The sequence below is a fragment of the Elaeis guineensis genome, chromosome 1 (assembly GCF_000442705.2).
Source record: "Elaeis guineensis isolate ETL-2024a chromosome 1, EG11, whole genome shotgun sequence".
In the NCBI taxonomy this organism is placed as follows: Eukaryota; Viridiplantae; Streptophyta; class Magnoliopsida; order Arecales; family Arecaceae; genus Elaeis; species Elaeis guineensis.
Window position 1 is genome coordinate 12,736,590 of NC_025993.2, and position 21,749 is coordinate 12,758,338.

Sequence of the window (21,749 nt, forward strand, 5' to 3'; positions counted from 1 at the left end):
TCAGATACATACCTAAGTCATCGGAATCGCTAGTGGAATCTTCTCCCTGGTTAAGAAAGTAGAGATATAAGAAAATGAAGTTACTAAGTTAATAGCATTAAGTAGAGGAGAATGTTCATTATGGAACTCAGAATCTAAAATTCATACAAATGGAAGAATATCAGCAATGAACAAGCAGAACCCTCAAAAAGTGTGCATATTCTAAAATTTATATGTTCCTCATAAAATGCAAGAAAATAGAAACTGGAAACTGGAAGCTGGAAGCTGGAAGCTGGAAAGGTTATATAAATTTTAATGTAGTCTATTAGCAAAGTCATGATTCATTTCAACTTCAGTAACAGACTGCATTTATTCTCCACAGTTGAATGTCAATAACATATATGGACGGCATCCCAAATTTTTAAACTTCATGTTTCAGACATTCATGTACATTAGGTAATGCTGCAGCATATTTATAAGGCTAGTATTAAAAAAATCAAAAAAGTGAGGTCACAAGAATACTTCACAACTAGGCATGATCCCCATGTCACAAAACCATTATTTACAGTTACAACCAATATAATGGCTGTTATTTGCAGAGTCTAGCCTTGGAATAGGTTTATGTTGGACCAGATTAACTGCTGTTATAATGGCTATCATTAATAATAGCCATAAAAAAAAACAGCAGCATTACACTATTCACAAAATAAAAAACTATTTTGTGTTGATATAAAAATTTGAAATTATATTTGTGTTACTGACAGTAATTATGTCCAGATAACAGCTAAATTACATCGATTAATTAAATACCCATGATATATAGGTAATAACATAACAACTATTTCAATGAACTCCTTAGGGATATACAAGTAACACAAGGTTAATGTCAATATAAAAGTGCAGGTTTTGGAGATATCCCAAGTCTTTCAACTTGTGACTCACCTTAGAATGAAATCTCATTCTTAAGGTATGAAATTATCGATATGAAATGCAAAATTATAGGAAAAGAAATAAAGAAAAGGACAGATAAATAATCATTTAGTAAAAGGTGACCGAGGCTCCACCACTACAAGGTCTGAGAAGGGTTAGAAGTACACAAACTTACCCTTGAGTGCAGAAAGGCTATTTCCGTATTTTAAATCCATGACACCCAGGTCATAATTAAACAACCTTACCGTTGCGCCAAAGCTCACCATCTATAGATAAGTAGTCATTTATATAGTGAAAATCAATGTATTAATACTTCTAGTTGAGCATCAAGATTCAAACTCATATAAGAACATGAAACACCAAGCTTACTATTGTGACATTCACCTTGATACTTTCGAGCATCTCTTTATCTCTACACCTTCCTCCTAGCTATGGTAACATGGACCTCTAGAGGCACATGACAGTAATATGGACCTCTAAAGGCAAATGGTAATATGTGATCTTAACCTTCATGTTTTTGAGCATCTTTCTCTCCATCCCTTCCTCCTAGCTATGGTGATGTGGACCACAATTGACCCATCCAACATAATCACAACCATGCAATCAAAAAAGTGTATTTTTTAGACTGTTTACCCCCTTATACCTGACTTACATGATGAACACCTAAGACAAATTTCCATCTAAAGCTCCTAAACCAGCGGAGGCCTCCAATACCATTATAATGGTTTCTATGTTATTGAGTGCTTCCTAAAACAATGTGGTTAAAAATCTGACTTAATTTGTATCCCAAACAAGTGGAAAAGTGAGTCTAAAATGGGCATCCCAGTGCATGAGGCTCCCACCATTGCAAGGTCTTTGAAGGGTCATACGTATGCAGCCTTACCACCATGAAATGCCGAACCACCCCGAACCAGACGGTTCGAGTGTGCCAAACCATACCGATGGCCAACCGATGCGATTCAAGCGTTTGATTCAAAATGCCAACAAAAACGAAGCAAGAGAGAAGAAAAGAGAGGAAGAGAGGGAGGAAGGGAGGGAAGGAGATGGATGAAGGAAAAATTCGTCCAATCTGATCGGATCATCTGGGTGCATTTGAAAAATTTTTCTATAATAAGCTAACATAAATTTTATGTTACCTGATATGCAGGAGAATAGAAATCAAAATCTCCAAGGGATTTTCAAATCCAATACCTTGCGAGGCCTGAACGTACAGACCCTCTACTTCGCACACATGCCAAGCTTCGCAAGAAAGCGGGATGATCTTCCTTGCACCAATCCTTCAGAAGGGATCAAGGGAAGGAGGAGATCTAATCTCACGGGTGGATGAGATCTTGGATGGGAGTCCACACGCCAATAAAGATGACGCCTTGAATTCCCCATGCCAAGAAAGAAGAGATGCCCTCTCTTCTGTTGTCGCACACACCCTTCTATCTCACGGTGATGTGGAAATTATTTTGTCGCACAAATTTTTCTTAATCACCTGTTAGTTAGGTTCTTCCCTTTAAATAGGTGAGGCATCTTACATCTGATCAAAATCTATTTGATTTAGGACTTGAACTCAAACCAACTTTGAATTGGTCCTAACCATATCCAAGTAGGAATCCTACGTGAGAAAGGATAGCACCCAAAACTTTTCACGAAACACCCTCCACACACGCCCCCATATGGGGCGGAAAAAATCAGCGCTCCTCTCCCTTATGGTCGACCATTTTATGAGAAAGAGTCCTAGGTATTTGGGACTTTTTGATTCTAAACCAAATGCGCTCAGATTTGACTCGTTTTGAATCCAATTCGAACCAGATTCGAAAAGCCTAGCAATCCTTAATTAAATCAGATCAAATCTGAAATTAATTAGGACATAAATTCAATCTCTTATAAATCTCTTGGATCATTGATCAGATCATCATCATCTCCGAAATTAAACCTAAACCTCATGTCCAGTACTAGCTAGACATAGTCAACTTGTTTAATCCCGTATGATCCTTAACTTAATTCTCAATTAAGCTAATCTATTTGTTCAATCAAATCAGATACTTCCAAATTAAACTCATAGACTTAGGTCAATTCTTTTCTACGTCGCTTGACTTTGTTCAATCAAACGTATCTGCTCTCTCTCTTGTGGAGTTGTCGGACAATTATTCTTAGAAAAAATAATTCCATGACCTATCGAAAGATATCTTTTCTTGAAATTCTCCATGCTGAACCGTTTCAACACGGTATCTATGTACGTAGATTGGGACAATCCAAGTAACCTTTTAGATCTATCCCTATAAATCTTCATCTCTAAAATGTAGGATGCTTCTCCCAAATTCTTCATGAAAAATTATGAAGACAGCCAAAACTTTACTCTTTGTAAAGTAGAAACGTCATTTTTTATTAAGATGACTACAGAACTATTAACCCATTTATAAATGCATAGTTCTTCTCCATTCCTAACGAAGCCATACGTTTTGATCACTTTATCAAAACACATGTTCCAACTTCGAGATGCCTGCTTCAATCTATAAATAAATCTTTGAAGCTTGCACACCTTTGATTCATCTGTGGATGTGAACCCTTCATGTTGTATCATATACACCTCTTCTTCCAGCTCCCCATTAAGGAAAGCGGTTTTAACATCCATTTGTCAGATCTCATAATCAAAGTGTACTACTATCACAAACATAATTCGGATGGACTTGAGCATTGCCACAGGAAAAAATATCTCATCATAATCAATACCATAACGTTGACGATATTCTTTGACAATCAAACGGACTTTATAGATCTCCACCTTCCCATCTGCGCCCCTTTTCCTTTTGAATATCCATTTACACCCTATGGATTTAATCCCTTCGGGTAGATCAACAAGTATCCATATATTATTGATCTCCATGGACTCCATCTTGAATTTCATGACCTCAAGCCATTTCTCAGAGTCAGACTTTTACATGACATCCATGTAAGTGATCGAATCCTCGTCATTGTCATCAAGTTCAATAGAATCGTCGTCCCAGATCAAGAAATCATAGTATCTATCCGACTGACGCGATACTCTACCGGATCTTCTTAAAGGTGCCTCAACAATGGACTCTGAATTTGACCTAATCAAATTCGATTCTATATTTTCACTGATCTATGTCGATTCTTTTACCAGTCGAACTCATCAAGTTCAACCTTAGAGACATTAATTCCTTCACTAAGGAACTCCTTTTCCAAAAAGACTGCTTTATTGCTAACAAACATCTTTCGTTCTTCAGCAAGATAGTAGTATATCCTAGATTTCTTGGTATACCCTACAAACAAGCAGTTATTGGACCAAGGCCCAACTTATCGGTCGGCAAATATTTGACACAAGCCGGACAACCCCAAACCCTAAGGTGAGAAATGTCAGCCTACGTCCAGTCCAAATCTCATATAGTGCTTTTGTGATCGATTTGTTCGAAACGTTCAGAACATCGTATACAATCTCAAGAGCATGACCCCAAAAAGAGATCGACAGACTCGCAACCCCATCATAAACCGAACTATGTCTAACAGAGTTCGATTTCTCCTTTGTGACATCTCATTATGCTGTGGTGTCCCAAGAGGAATCTATTGTGAGAATTTTATTTTCTCCTAGATATATCAAAAACTCATTGAAAAGATATTCACCTCCTCGATCTGATCAAAGAATTTTAATACTCTTCCCAGTTTGTTTTTCCACCTCATTACGAAATTGTCTGAACATTTCAAATGATTCAGATTTATACTTCATTGGTAGGCATACCCATATCTCGATAGATCGTCAGTAAATGTAATAAAGTAATAATATCCTTCTCTGACGGCTATTTTCATAAGTCTACATACATCATTATGTACTAGACCTAGAGCATCACTGGCTCGCCCATCCTTTTCAGTAAAAGATGACTTGATCATCTTTTCAAGTAGATAGGACTCACAGGTCGGTAATGATTCATAATCATTGATATCGAAGATTTTCTCTTTAGCTAACATGTTTATCCTATTCTTATTTATATGACCGAATCTACAATGCCAAAGATAGGTATCTGTGACATTATCTATTCTAGAGTATTTGTTCGATGTGTACATTATACTAACAGACTGATAAAATGTAAATACCATGTTTCAATTATCTACGCATTACTGTGACACCATTCATAATGATATCACAGAAATCTTCTTTTATTAAGAAGCTATAATTCTCTTTGGCCCAAAGACCTACGGAGATGACATTCATAAAGAATGATGGACAATCATGACAATCATCTAAAACAATGATATTTAAATTGAGAGTAAGCTAAACTTTTTCTAATGCTAGAACTGAAACAGCTCTTCCATCTCCAACATTCAGGAATCGTTCGCTCTTCTAAAATTTTCTGCTAATCTAAAGTCTCTACAACGAATTGCAGATATGAATCAGACTTTCGATATCCAATATCCAGATAATAGTATCACAGACAAAGAAATTACAAGATGTTATGATATAAGTACCTTCTCCAGCAACCCTTTGTTGATTTCTCTTCCTAGGCCTGTTTATTTTTGTCTAACTCTGGTCTGCCTTAAATTGCTTAGGACCAGCACAATTTTTCAGCACCAAAGAACTAGTTCAACATTTGAAGTATCTCCTTTGGCTGAGCATCATCGAATTTACAACTAAATTTGTCACTCACAGTAGCTCTCATTATGCAACGTACTGTCATACAGTCATTGAGCCACTTCTGATAAGTGTCTAATCGTTACATCTGCATTGGAAACTGGTACTTCAGGTATAGGATCCATAATCATATATAAGATTCTCTCGTGCTCGAAAACTAGTCTCAGCTTTTGATACCAATTATCAAAATTTGGTCCTATAAACTTGTCACTGTCCAACAGTGAGCGAAGCGACAACTTACTAGCCATTCTGAAAGAAAAACAAAGACCTATTAGTATATTAAGTATTTAATCCTAAAGACTTAGACTTTAGTCTAAAAATCCTTCCACTATTTTATACGAATTGGTAGCTTCTACCTCTAATTCGAAGAATTACTTTAATCCCTTAACGGATACTAGAATCCACACAGACTACATATGGACCCGAGTAGAGCTCTGGCTTATACATGTGCATTTATGGATAGATTCTTAATCAATTGTTTCTCTAAACAATTTCTAGTAATGATTTTGCCTCATATTCCTTTTCAGTAGGTCATGGCCTCCACTGAAAATCCCGATTAGGTCCAACCATTAACATGAACATACTCAGTGAATCTAACTAATGAATGATCAGGTCCGAATAAAGCTCGACCAATCCAACCATTCATCAGATAGTACAGCTGAGTCATCATATAATGAATGATAATTCCAATATCCAAATAAACACTAGACGGAAGGTGCCTCTAATGTTTACCTAGATTATTGGACCCATTACCATCCACCTTAATGGGAGGCTATGACTTTGTTATCTCCATAACATTGTCATTTTAAGGACCTAATAATTTAGAAATTTTGATTTTAATGATTTGATAAGCAATTGGCCGGCAAGTCTTAAATCCTCTCACTGACTTCATCAAGTCATGAAAAGAACCATAGACAAGTTGGTCTTAGGCACCTAACTCAGTCAAACTGATTTAATGATTTGAGAATAAGAGAAAAAATTAACCGATAAGTCATAAATCCTCCCACTGACTTCACCAAGTCATGAAGAGAACTAGAGACAAGTCTGATCTAGAAACACCTAAATCAGTCACACTGATTTACCTTAATAGCATGGGTCATCTCGAATCGATCAGTGATCTAATCAAAATATAATCTATCAAATTGAATAGATAAGTGAGATCGATGGGAAGGTCTGCCTCAAGTTGCCTTAGACACCATCGAAATGGTCAGATAAGCGAACTGCCAATTAAAAACCACCGATCATATTGACAAGCAATATTGCCAAACTTACCTTAAACACCAATTAATCGATTAGTTTCAATTCGATCAACCAAAAGACTCGGACTAAGTCATTGAGCCACAATCAGAACCATTTGGTATGGTCAAAAATATGGACTTAATCAAGCTATAACTATTATGGTTGATCTTAGAGAAATTCTGACATAATCTAACTCAACTCTTGATTAGATTTAATCAATTTCTCTAATATTGGTCCATATTTATTTCTAACCCTAGGTCTAACCCAGTTAGAAGACCTGATTCGTGCTAATCCATTGTCCATCGATTTATGAGGTGTTTTAACGTCTTCAATTCTCAAATCTAAATCACTTAATTCCAAATTAAGTGTGTGAAATGTGTGTTTGAGTTTGTAGAACTATTCTATTAGGATTTCAAGTGAAACATACATCATATGTCATGCAATTTTCAAATCTTAAAATCTAATTTTCAGATTTATATTTAACAATTAAACATGCATAAATCTGATCTAAATATCATACATACATCACATGTATCATGATCACTTTTAGATCACTACCGATTACATCATACACAACCAATAATTCAGATCTTAAAATAATTTTCATATCTAAATTTATTTTATTAAAATTATAATTAATCATAAATTATTTTAGATCTAATCTAAATATATTTATGATTAAAATAATTTTAAAATTTTTTTCGCTGTTCTTCTTCATGAGACTTGATCACAATGGCACCCCTACACGTCATAAGAGAATCCGTCGAAAAGATAAAAGACTCAATCCCTGCTTTCTCTTTTGATCGGACGGTCTTGAGTATTGAGCTACTAAAATCTGAAATCTAATTTCAAAAATTAATTATATTTACATATGCAATAATCAAAACAGGCATGCATTCATATGAATATGATCATATTATTCATATTATATATCTAATCTAATTAGATCCATGCATCAGATAAATTTCAGATAAATTTCATATAAATTTTTAATCTGAACCACTTTTATACAGCATATAAAATATTTACTTAAGATATGGAATCTTATAGAAAAATAATTCAAACACACATATGAACACATAAAAATAAAATTTCTGGTTAGACCTGATTTTACATTGTGCGAAATTTTGCTTAAAATCAAATCTGAAAATCTGTCAAAACAGATTTAATTCAGATTTTGATTATGTCTAACATCCAATCCGAAACAACATCATAAAAATTCTGTTAAAATAGATTTAAAATAGATTTTAATTCGGGTGTTATTTCAGCAAAAATCTGCATCAAGAAAATTCTATTATAACAGATTTATAACAAACTTCAATCAACTATTGATTTAGTTCCTGAAATCTTGATCAAAACCAAATTATAAATTTTATATTAACAGGTCTAAATCAGATTTATTATCTACCATAAAAATCTGATCATATATCTTATATAATTATACCAGAAAAGTTAACTATGCATTGCATGTATCAAACTTGGCTCTGATACCAATTGAAGAAAAAATTCGTCCGATCTGATCAAATCGCTAGGGTGCATCTGAAAAATTTTTCTATAATAAGCTAACATAAATTTTATGTTATCTGATATGCAGCGGAATAGAGATCAAAATTTTCAAAGGATTCTCAAATCCAATACCTCACAAGGTCTGAACGTACAGACTCTCTACTTCACACGCACGCCAAGCTTTGCAGGAAAGCGGGATGATCTTCCTTGCGCCAATCCTTCAGAAGGGATCAAGAGGAGGAGATCATATCTCACGAGTGGATGAGATCTTGGATGGGAGTCCACACGCCAATAAAGATGACGCCTTGAATTCCCCACGCCAAGAAAGAAGAGACGCCCTCTCTTCTGTTGTCGCACACACCCTTCTATCTCACGGTGATGTGGGAATTATTTTGTCGCACATTTTTTTTAATCACCAATTAGTTGGGTTCTTCCCTTTAAATAGGTGAGGCGTCTTACATCTGATCAAAATCTATTTGATTTAGGACTTGAACTCAAACCAATTTTGAATAGGTCCTAACCATATCCAAGTAGGAATCCTACATGAGAAAGGATAGTGCCCAAAACTCTTCACTGAACACCCTTCACACACGCCCCCATATGGGGCTGAAAAAATCAATGCTCCTCTCCCTTTTGGTCGACCACTTTACAAGAGAGAGTCCCAGATATTTGGGACTCTTTGGTTCTAAACCAAATGGGCTCAGATTTGACTTGTTTTGGATCCGATTCGAACCAGATTTGAAGAACCTATCAATCCTAATCTAATTAGGATTCTGATCCAAATCTAACTTGGATTTTTAACCCAATTAAGCCTTAACTAAATCAGATCAAATCAGAAATTAATTAGGACATAAATTCAATCTCTCATAAATTCTTTGGATCATTGATCAGATCATCATCATTCCCGGAATTAAACCTGAACCCAATATCCAGTACTAGCTAGACATAGTCAACTTGTTTAATCCCGTATGATCTTTAACTTAATTCTCGATTAAGCTAATCTATTCGTTCAATCAAGTCACGTACTTCCAAATTGATCTTATAGACAGGTCAATTCTTTCCTACGTCGTCTGATTTTGTCCGTGACTCCATAGATTCGAACACTAAGCCGATAGTACAGAAATCATTTTTTATACTAATCGAAGTTACCATCTAGAAAGCTAAGGGACACAGGTCTAAGGGACACTTATGCCCATATGCTTCGCGAGCTGCTCTTGACAGCAGAGTGCTCCGTAGATGAGTCACTTGTTCAGTGATGATGTACTTCATCTCACCTGTATGCCATATCAGTATCTCCACACTTCTTGGTTAAGAGAACAACCAATCTACATGGCACACAATGATCTACACTCGATTAACATCATCATCCTTTAATGACGTATCATTTGATCGCGAATATGTTTAAGAATTATTCGATAAATTCTTTTTTATCGATTGTCATATAATTCTAAGGACTTCGTCACAACACGAGTTCTAATAAAGATGTACACCTTGTGATGAAAAATGCCAAATATCTTTTATTATTTCATAATTCATATACAATTACAAAGAGCGCAATTCTTCAAACGATTGACTTTAGGACACATTTTCTAACAATGAAAAGACCGACAATGGCCCGCCGAGGCCTTTGGGGCTCCGTTGTCCTCCGCGAGAGAGATTAGAGAATGAGATAGAGAGGGGGAGGAAGAGAAATGGAGGGGAAGGCAACAGGGAGGCCACTGTGGCTGGCGGACAGTGGAAGTCCACCCGCAAACGTCGTAGGTTCGAAATAGGAATGACATGGCATTTACGGAGACCTCCCCCTCCCTCCATCTCTCTCCCTCTCCATCTCTCTATCTCTCTCCTAGAGGACCGCAGAGCCCTGGAGACCTCGACAGCCCTCCGATGGACACCGCCAGCATCTCCGCTAGCCTCTCTTTCATTCCCTGCCTCTCCCTCCCTCCATCCCCCCTCCCTCTTTTCCTCCCTGATTCTCCCTCATTTTTGTGATGGTTCGAACTTGGTAGGATCTGATATGGGGGCGTACCAACTCATACCGCTGGTTGGCCGGCATGGGATTCGGTTCTGAGTCTGCGAATCTTGCTTACCACCATATATGATAAGGTTATTTTTGTGTTTCGAACTCATGACACCTATGGCACAATGGAACAACCTAAGTACACCAAGGCCACCTTATACATGAGTCTGAAAACTAAAAACAAAATATGCATCCACAACCTAAAAAGCAAGATCGGGGAACCGATATTGGGATCCGTGTCGGCTGGCCAGCGATATGAGTCGGTATAAGTCTGTACCAGACGGGACCAATGCGAACCGAACCGACACAGAAGTGAATAAAGGAACCGGAGAGGAGAAAAGAGAGAGAGGAGAGGGGGAGGGAGAAGGGGGAAGGGAGGGGAGGGTGGCTGGAGGAGACACTGGCAGCGGCCACAAGCATGCCACGGGCACACTCAAAGGACCACCAAGGCGCTTGCTCCACCAAATTGTGGCCAAGAGAAAGAGGTAGAGAGGGGGGGAGGGAAAGAAAATGAGGAAGGGGAAACCGACAGAGAGGTTGCCAGAAGGCCTCCGATTGGCTACCAGATGGCGAAATTGTGGCTTGTGGCTCTGCGGGCATGAAATAAAAACAATCGTCCCTGTTTCATGAAATTTTTTTAAAAAATCCTGATCACAGTAAAAAAAGCAGTCAGTTTGTCGGCTTCACTATTCATCATCGTTTAACAAAAAATGTGATGAACAGGAATGGTGGCCCTTGTTCCGCGACCATGGCTCTGTCGCACCTTTTCCACTGTCGGTTGGCCACGACGGCCATCCAGCACCCTCCAGTTGCCTCTCCACCAATTGCGCCTCCCTACGGTATCCTTACTCCCTCTCTCTCTATCTCTCTCAATTAAATATCCTATCGGATGACACAGAGCCATGGATGCCTCCACGGCCCTCCGACAGTCTCGACAAGCCACCACCAACCCTCCAACGGCATCGTCCTCTCTTTTCCTACCCTCCTCTCTCTCTTCCTCTCCTTCCCTCTCTCTCATCCAGTGTTCTGATTAGGAAGGCTGAACCATCCCGATTTGCAGCCGATACGACTTGGAACCCTCTGAACCACCCGATTTGGAATGGTTCGGTGAACCATATTGGATTAAAAAATATTTTCGATTATAGCAGTATTCATTGCTTAAGGATGTTAGAGGGAGGTGCAGAAGTTACAACATTGACCACGCATAATAACGGTTCCGTACCTAGTGCTTTCGCCCTTTTTTCTTCTTTTTATAAATATAAAATATAAATGACCTTATATAGAATCACCCTATATGGTCTTTGGCCAATTGGGCATATTGATAACTCAAAACATCCCTAATTCAAAAACAATATTCAAAAAACACGTAATATCTTCTTATTTGCAGTTTAGCAGAAAGACCAGGATGAGAATTTTTAAATGTCAAGCTTGTAACTGAAAAATAATAGGTTTTTAAATCTGAATAATTTCTTTCTACAAAAGAGAGCTCAAAATGCAGATGTCTCATGGTTCCTAGATAGAATTTTGTATAGTTCCATCTATTTTCTTTATCCTTTTTAATAAAAATTATTTTTGTAATCCCTTTCTTGGTAAGCTCAGTTACCTTTCATCACCTTGTGCAAAAGGCAAGTTTTTCTCTTCACCATTCCTCTTTACATCTCGTTATACTATACCAAATACCAATAGTCAAAGAAAGATAGAGGAAAATATATAACTTATTATAAAACATAATCAATGGATGTGTTTCACTTTCAAAATAAATTCAGTAGATAAGGTAAGAGACACATTAAACTTAAATTAATATCAAACAGTAAAGAGGAAACAAGTTAGCAACAAAAGTAGCAGAACATAAAATAGGTAAAAAAAACTTATAATTAACTGATAAAAAGATATATTTTAGCATATATTTATCAAAGATATGCGAGACTTGGTGAAGGAGATGAAAACTTACAGTTGATTCCTTTAAAGTTTTGAAATCTTCAATTTTTTGGGAAGATGAGGTGGCACAGGATTTTGCAACAGAGTCCAAATCTGGTCTCAGACTACGCTGTTCACCAGCTTCCTGTGAAGCGAATAGGTCTCACAATAAACCAGGCCGTATCCCATCAGCAGTGGTGGATGATTTGACCTTAAACACTTCTTGCAAACACTCTCTAACAACATCAAGTGCTTCAGAATCAGCTCCAGGAGCCAGTTCGACTGTGTCACAGAGAAACATTTCACTATTAGAACAAGAAGTAAATGAAGACAATTGAAGCATTGAATTCAAAAGAAAGCCATTATGAGCTCCTTTTTCAAATATCAAGTCATAAAAATCTGATGAATTTAAATCAATTAGTCATAAAGGTCATTACAAATGTTGCATGGACATACACTGTCAGGACCAGATTGAGAGATGTATCCAAGCTTCTAAGTCGGTAAAAGGATCGAAAAAGGATGCATGTAGACACAAGAAAATATATATATTTTTATACAATATATTGTGAACAAGTTTCAGTATACATGTTCATCATCCAAAATCCAAAAGAAGCTCATGGGTATAAAAAGCATGAAATTTCAAGCAATCATTATAGCGCTTACATATTCAGCCAAGACTGAAAATTAGAAAAGAAACCATGATCTCATTATGGCAGGTTAAACGCATTATTAGAAAGGTCAACCCTTCATCAGTCTCTAAAACCTACAAACCATATTATTCTAAAGTTTATCCAACTGACAAGCATATATCCTACATGGATTCATGAATTGGATGCAAATGACACAGATAAGTACGTGGAAAAGTTATGAAATCGAAAAAAAAAAAATTCTTCCAAGGTTTCAAATATAATCAACAAAATTTATAGTGTGGCCACTTTTGGAACTAATTTTTGACTCCTATGTGATATCCAATTGAAATCATATATAGACTTATAGGCATCATAAAAATGCATCTACAAGAAAATTTTAATAGCATGGATACTTAAAAATAGCATGACAGAAACATTTATCACATCAGTTTCCTATAGAACCATCCTATTCAGCTTCAGATTCCTATTCACATCTGTCTTTAAAAATGCAAAGTGCCCAGAGATTATCTTTTACTATCTCCGCCCTAGACTTCTTTGGTCCCACTCCCACCCTTCATGATATATTCAGAAATCCTTATGCTGTTTGCTAGAAACATCCTTGCTAATTTCTCATTCCTTAAAGCACAGACGCAAGGTAAAATAGGGACTTTGTACCCCTTGCATCTCAATTTCAAGTACAACTTCAAGGACTCCCATAATCCTATTATAGTTGCAATCTAGGTGCTAACTTGCACTCACTTTATGAACTGTGTTCTCAAGATTCTTCTTCCACCTTCCAAATAAATATTAACCCTTTCCTGGTCTTAAAAGCAACAAACTAACGACTGCAAATGGCATTCACTGGGAATAATTTTTTAAGATATTACTTGTTAAGACATCTAAAACAAGCATAAATATGCAGAGGCTTAAAGCTAACCCTAGAGAAGGCCTGTAGTCATTTGGAACTTTCTGTTCTCACTAATGTAGTTCTTCTTTTGCATGCATGTTACTAACATTTCTAAACTATCCAACTTTTCTTTCTCATCACCCACCAAATAAGTTCCTCCATCAAATTTGCTGAAATCATTTCCAAATCAATATTAAACATGCAAAGTTTGTTTTCTTTTAATCAAAAGTATTTTCCAGTCATACCTATTTAAGAAGATCATCTTGATGTTGACCCAATGAGATGTAGTTATACTGTTTTTCAGACTAACTGACACCTAATCCACTCCCATCGCTTCACTCATAATTTAACTCAAGAATGATCTTGATGTCTATATAACTTCACAGCCAGCACTATGTGTTTATTTAGATTTTAGCATTTTCCTAAGGTTCAAGGTCCCAAACTTTGTTCAACTGTTAAGGTGCTTCTGTGGGTATCAATTTCATTCAAATCCTGACCTCCTTTGTCTTTGATAAAGCATCTTCTATTTCATTAATCAAATTATGCAGAATCTCAAAATTCAAGAAGTGGGCACATTTATTTCCAACTTACCCAACACTTCTAACATTATCTTCAACAATTTTTCAACATAGCCTCCTCTCAATCTCTAACTTTGTTTTTGTCCACAAGTATGCTGACATACTCGGCAAAACAAATCCAGTATGATCTATATTGCCCTTTTTATTGTTTAGCTTGTTGTAGTTACCACCAAAAACCACATATCACTAGATTTCATCCTCCCTTTTGGAATTATTCTACCATTCAAAAGTTCAAATTCTCTTGGTCTTTAACTTTTGTTATAATGACTCAATTCTCTAACATGAATTGCATCATGGGCCCCATTTTTAAAATTTTGGAATTGGATACTCCAACTTCTCATCACACACTTAGAAAGCTGAAAATATGAGCCAAAAATAAATCTGATAATATGTTCACATTCCACTTTAATGGTTTCCAACTTATTATCAATGATGATCTAACTACCTCACTAGTCTTCATGTCGTTATGGTGACATAGCCAACTAAGTTACTTGGTCCGATTCTTTCATCTAACGCTCCTTTAATTTTTGTCAGTTGTTCCTAACCTCCTTCAAAAAACTAAGAAATCAATTGATTATAAACTTCCCAGTCTCATTAAGTTTGTGACTCTTCTTCTTCATCTTCTCTCTCTCTCTCTCTCATGTGTTACTTGGTCAAATTCTTTCATCTCATGGAAGTATAGACATGCTGCTTGCATTTACAATCAACAATGATGACCGTAATAAGATATCGCATGCGCTCCAAAATTTAGGCATTTCTTTGTTCCAAGCGAGAGGGTCTAACCTATGTCTTAAGATTCACAGCAGCCATTTACATACTGTCCTTACTGTTGGAAACAAGTTGTCTGCATGGATCAATCATATACACCAATTTGATCCTCAAATGCTAGTAGACTCTATCAGATATTGGTCCTTGCACCCACATGATGCATGGGATGCTTTGTTAATTCAGAACTTTGCATGTCATTTCTGAGTCACCTTTTTAAGTTACATCTCAAGCACAATCAAGTTTCAGCAAGGCCTAGAGAGAAGCCTTGATGTAGAATAAGGTGCAACCAGACAACAACTATGTGACACCAATGCCAATTTTAGCTGGTTGAGGCCAAGGTCATCTCAGCACTTAATTGTCTTGATCCAGTCGTACAGTCTCTCACAACATATAACAGGGAAAAAAAGAGTATTCCCTTCCATATGCTACAGAGCATGTTATGATGATCTTGACAGACAAACATACATACATACAATGACCATTACTTAAAGGCTATTATGTATGTTTGGTAAAACCAAACTTGTTGCATGAAAAAAAAAATACTTAATGTCTTTAAAAAACTATTTTTCTGCTAAGTCATAAGTTATTCCATTGAATTGGTCCATAGCAGCCATCTAACAAATAACATAAATCAAAAATAAATGTTTTGACTATAATCAAAATAACAGCAACTATAAGATTGTTTTTCAATCAACTGATGAACAGGGAAATGAATGACTCAAATTCCACAAACCATAACTCAAGTACAAAAATAAACAACACCGTCATCATCTTCCAGCCACCAAACATAGTTGATGATGAAATGATATAGAGGTTAAAATATAAGTGTGAGGAAATGAGTTGTTCTACAAGATGAATCATTAAAATAATGATACCAAGTAAATATACTTTTTTGGTGACAGAAATACATTGTTGCACAAGTTTAATGATCAAAGTTGGAAAAAAAAAATACAGAAATATTATTATTTCATGATGTTTCATTCAGGAAAGAAAAATATTTCCTCCTGAAATAGCAATCTGGTATATAGAGCTTAGCCATTATAATGGCCACTCATAATATCACTCAAAGAACATCAGAAGCATAGCAGGAATTACTTGCATCTATAAAAAACAGCATCCTAGTGACCTTATGAATCTGAAAAAGGTGAAAGGAAAAATCTTATACCTGTAAAAGTCACAAAATATCCAAGTTACATCACTGCATGCAATCAGGAAAGATTTGATACTGCTCCCAATCATGTGACAATCCAGAACTGGAATAATATATTATGGTACCATCTCCAATATCAACTACAACCCTTGTCAAATTCAAGCTGAGGAAACAAACAGAAAATCTTCAAGAGAAAGTTACCTCATTTCATAAATTTGAAAAGATGAATTTATATATAACCTTTTTCTATGTAAGGATTATATATTATAGTAGAGAGTAAGTACAGCTAACAAGGACCATCTAAAAGATAGTCATCACCCCAAAATACCCAGAACAGACACCACAACAAAGACAAACTTCAGATTACAACTTCCAGCATGCAGGAGGAGCATTGTAGCCTCTGACCAACCTGTAGACAAGCTAGTAACAGAAAACCATAGATCATCCTCAGTTTCTGCAGACAATGGAGTGGGTGAGGGCAGCCGAGGGAAGAGGTTAAAGAAAGAGCCCTGAGAAGGCAGGCTGCACCAGTGCACTTGGAGGGACACAGCACCATGAAAGTGACCCTTAACGACAGATTTACTAAATAACAAAGGTAAGAGACATGGATCAAGCCAAAGCAGCAGCAGCCAGATGCTCTACCGCCATCACAATGTTCACTAGATTCCGTACATGCTGTGCTGCAGGTTCAGATGGCCGCGTCCCTGCATGACATCAAAGCAGGTGCTCCCATGCCTTGAGCATAATCTCCATAAAAAAGTTGCAAGATAGCTCAGGTGGGTGAGTGTTAATAGCCCAGATGGATAAATGTTAATATGCTAAAGTCAAGGGATGCAAGACAAATAATGCACATGCCTAAGGAAGCTTAAATATTCCCACAACTTACACGATGTTGTATGCAGTACTTCTTACATCATTGCTAGTAAAACTATCCCATAAAACAGAGGCATTGGCCATGTTATTCTTACTTCAGAACTATGTATAGCACTTCTGTGTAGTAATAATGATTCGATCATGCGCCATAAGGTGCCTCTAAGAAGGGAAGAACAAGAAAGCGCATCACTAAGATCAGCTATTCTTTCAGAAGAGTAAATTGAGAAGGTTACTATGATATTCAAAAAGAAAAATTTTTAGTCGTATTCAAGGTAGAAGACACCGAATCATGTTTCAGTTTGGCTCATAATTTGCCTCAGAGATGAATGTAGTTCACATACCAAATGGTATCTTCTCACCTCTTTATCTCCACTCTAATGATCAATCTAATCTTCTTGGAGTCTCAAAGGTCGTTGTTCTGCTTGCATGAGATTAAAATTTCTACAAATAAGTCTGCTTCCTTGAAATGACCTACTAAATTTCTACACAATCGGTCTGCCTTCCTTGAAATGACCTGCTAAGATTTATGGCAGGCCCCTTGGTCCCTCCCTTCCAGCAAGCTGCTTTGAACTACTTCATAGAGGGAGAACTTTAGGTTCAGAACTAGTAGCAAATTGTTCTTGAACTCTGTCAGAACCATATTTTGATTATGAGTTATGTCTCCAGAGCATGAAGCATGGAGCCTGACAACCAACATGTAAGACATCAAAGGATTATGCAGTACCCATAGGCTTAATACACAGATTCACATGATGGCTGAAATAAGACAATAAATAAATAAATATATATATATATATATATATTAAAAAAAAACCTAAAATGGAGAGCATAGAAGACATCTAGCTAGAGTCTTGGCCTGAAATGGACACTGCTGAACACATGGTAAAAAATATTGCATGCTCACTAAAAAAAGACCTTTACATTAAAAATTAAGCAATATAGGCAATAAATTAACCAACATTTGAAAAATTGCATTCATGATTCATCAAAAATAGAACATGTGGAACCCACAGCAGATGAGAAAATACATGAGAAATTAAAGGCATTAACATCAAAAATATTTAATAGACTCCTAATATTGTTTATATTTATAATCCATACACAGCAATAGCACAACAAAAATAAAATAAAAACTGAAAGTGGAAGGCAACAAGAGTATGCTGACAGAAAATTATCAAGTCATGATCAGCTTGCACTTTGGGAAATATATAACATTCCGCCATACATCAGAGCATGATGACATCCATATTTCATATTTGCATTAAAAATCATGAATTTCATCAGTTACTCGTAATAGATAAGTTCCAATCCACCTACCGAACATAGGTCTGAGAAATCCTCATCACATAAAGCCAAATATTATTTTGTTAACTGACAACTCTACTTCTTCCTAAGTTGCAGCAAGAAAGAAGAAGAGATCATTTCTTTCTGCCACCACGCTCCCTTAGAGCAAGAGATAACGTTTCTCCAGGACCAATGTTGTAATAAGCAAGTGTAAGGTTGTCCTTTAGAAAACCTGCCCTGCTGCTCAATTTCTGCTTATTAGCAGGAAGCTGAATCTCTCCAGCAATCTTCTCTTTAAGACTGCCAACAGTCTCAGACAAGGACAGTACTGTGATCTCCAGAAGCTGGCCTTTCAAGTTCCCTTCATCAACATTAGGAACAGATACAGAAACACGAGCAGGTCCCTGCAAGGTAATAAGTAGAATAAGTCGTTTATCCTGTAATCATCTCCATTGAATTAACTACAAGAACAAATGCTTAAAGGGAAAGGAAAAAAACATGCAACAACAGCAAATGTATATAGTCATAGTAGGCATTACAGGATGCTGAGTGAGGAAATGATCCTCTGGTATGAGAGAAACATCATCAGTCCTTAGCCTCTTTGGCTCTGGCTCATCAGGTAGCGGTGGAGGAGCTTCCTCTGGAGGAGGTGGAGGTGGCATTCCTTGTGGGAGAGGAGGCGGCAGGACAGTTGGCATGTTAGGAGGTAGCATGGGCATAGGAACAAATGGTCGGGGAGCCACCAAAGGAGTGAACTGCGACCCAGGTGGTGGCGGCATGGGAATAGCAGGTGACACTGAGATCGCCTGGGGCATTGAAGGCCTGCTCATCATAACAGACTGCTGGGTCGAAGTCATAGGCATTGGTGGAGCTGCAGGCCTCACAGATGGAGTTATTGGTATAATTCCTGGCCGCGGTGGTGGCGGCACCATTCCCCCACTGGCAGCAAGAGCAGCGTAAGGGGCCACATTTGGAGGAAAACGAGGAATATTCAGAGCTAATCCAGGTGGTGGGGCGGGAAAGGCCGCACTAATGGTACACCAGGCTTCGGAGGTGGAGCAGGGCCTGGAAGGGTCCTCCCGTCATCACTGTTAGCATCAATTTGTTCCTCACCAGAAAGACTCTGAGACAAAGCTTGAGTTGCAGTTCGCCCAATGCTACCAGAGTGCCCATCCCAAATGACCTGATTTGGCTGCTCGTCTTTCTTCTTCTCAATTTCAGCCTTCACTGCATTAGAGACTTCTTCCTCCGTTGTCCCAAAAATATCGGGACGCGTTCGGGCAAGCCCCACAATGTTCCTAGCGATCTCATCATCCGCAGCAAGAGTCGTCTCCCGGATCTTTGCCATCATCCTCTCCTTCTGCTCCTTATACTTGGGGTCTATGAGTGAAATACGCATGTGTTCGGCCATCTCACTGATCAGAATTAGCTCACCGGTGATCGGCGAGATCGTAAACTTGGTCGGGTCTCTTTCAGCAGGGATCCTCTCCTCGGGCCTCTTCCAGTTCTTCACTATCCTCATTGGAGGCTCTGGTTCATCAGTAGGTGCCGCCGCTGCCTCTGCTTCACCCTTTTTCTCATCCCTGCCACCATCTTCAAGTCTTGCTGCCCTCATACCTTCTTCTACAAGCTGGACCTCCTCTTCGTCCATCTCCATCTCCACCTCCTTTCCTGGTTCCACTGTTTCCATGGCTTTCTCTTCACCCAAAGCTGACATCTTGCTCCTTCTTATGACCTCCTCCAGTGTCATCGGCATCGGCAGCTCATCATCCTCGTCATCAGCAAACTCGATGGTCTCCACAACAACAAAATCATGCCAATCGATCATCGCCATCTGCTGCCTCTCCTGCTCGATCTCATCCTCGGCCTTCTGCCTCGCCTGCTCCTGCGAGCGCTCCCACTCGAGGCGGTGCAGGCACCGCTCGAGCACAGACGTCATGTCACAGGCGCTGCTCCGCAGCTTCTCCGTCACCCCCTTGGGCGGCATCAGCACCTTCGAGCAGGCGTCGGTGAGCGCGGTGAAGCAAGTGAACATGCTGTGTGTGGGCCGCAGGAAGTGGAACTGCGGGTTGTTGGCCTCCCGGTCCGAGAGCTTATTCAAGAAGACCTTCCCGTTCCGAGCGACGAACTGGGCGGTGAGCTTGATGATGTCGAGCTCCTCCCCGGTGATCCCCTCGGGGAGCCGGACGGTGTACTGCTCGGCCTCTGGTGGCTCGAGGACCTTCCGGGTGGGGATGTGGAACGGGGCGGCGAGGTCGGGCTTGGCGGCGGAATCGCCGGAAGGTGCGGTGGGGGCGGAATCCGTGGAAGGGGGCGGCTGCTGCTGCTGCAGGGAGGAGGAGTCGGAGTCGGCGGCGGGAGGCTGCTGCTGCTGCTGGGAGCGGAATTCGGAGACACGGTGCTGGTAGTAGGCGTGGTAGGGGTCGGAAGGAATGAGGAAGTTGAACTTAGCGTTGCCGGCGTTGTTGGCGAGGATGCGCTTCTCGAACTCAGGGCCATTTTTGGCGACGAAGGTGGCCGTCTTCTCGATGATCATCCGGATGTCGGGCGGCGGGTGGATGATACCGATGGTTCTCGTGTGGGTTGCCACCGGCGCCGGGGCGGCGGCGGGAGCGGGCGGCTGGCCTTCGGGCTTCTTGTCATCCTCGTTCTCGTCGGAGATCTGGGCGGGGGGAATGGGACCGAGGTTGCCATCGGAGGGCGGGGCCGGTAGAGGGAGGATCGTGCCGATCATCTCTCTCTAGGGTTTTCTATTTCGAGGTGAAGGTAAGAGAATGAGGTGAGATTGATCGAAGACGAATCTATCTAGATCGATCGATCGCTGTTACCGCTGCTGCAACGATGGAGGAGAAGAGGGAATGGAGGGAGGAACCAAGAAATCCTGGAGACGATGGTGGAGAAGAGAGATGGGAGATCGAAGTCGAGTCGGCGAGACGGATTGTTCTTTAGGCTTGTGTTTAGGGGGATAAGTTTGGTTATAGACTTTGGTTGGGTTCAGAAAACTTAGGACGATCTTAAGTGGGCTCGGGTTTAGAATCCTACCTAAATTGGACCCGACCATGTTCCAAAGAGTCCTGTGAAGAATGATCTATTAAGATGATGATTATTTTAAATAAAATATTTTGATAAAATTCAAATTTATATGAACCATACGATAAGAATAAAAATAAAAAATTTAATTTTATCAAAAATATGGTTAAATTGATATATGGAATTTAAAAGTAAAAATAGAAAATATCCCATGCCGTCTCGACTCATGATTTAATATAGACTCGAGAAAATATTAACTTTTACTTTCTTTTTTTTTTTTTTACTAAGCCTTTGGCTGTATGCTAA

General features: G+C 38.7%; 1 protein-coding gene across 1 annotated transcript; it reads right to left on the reverse strand.

Moving 5' to 3' along the window:
- Window positions 1-18,290: 18,290 nt before the first annotated feature.
- On the reverse strand, window positions 18,291-21,378 carry LOC140850825 (probable splicing factor 3A subunit 1). The gene is given in 3 exon segments (XM_010913751.4): window positions 18,291-18,817; window positions 18,953-19,428; window positions 19,431-21,378. Coding segments are annotated over 3 exon segments (2,463 nt in total). The 5' UTR covers window positions 21,148-21,378; the 3' UTR covers window positions 18,291-18,547.
- Between the last annotated feature and the right edge of the window lie 371 nt (window positions 21,379-21,749).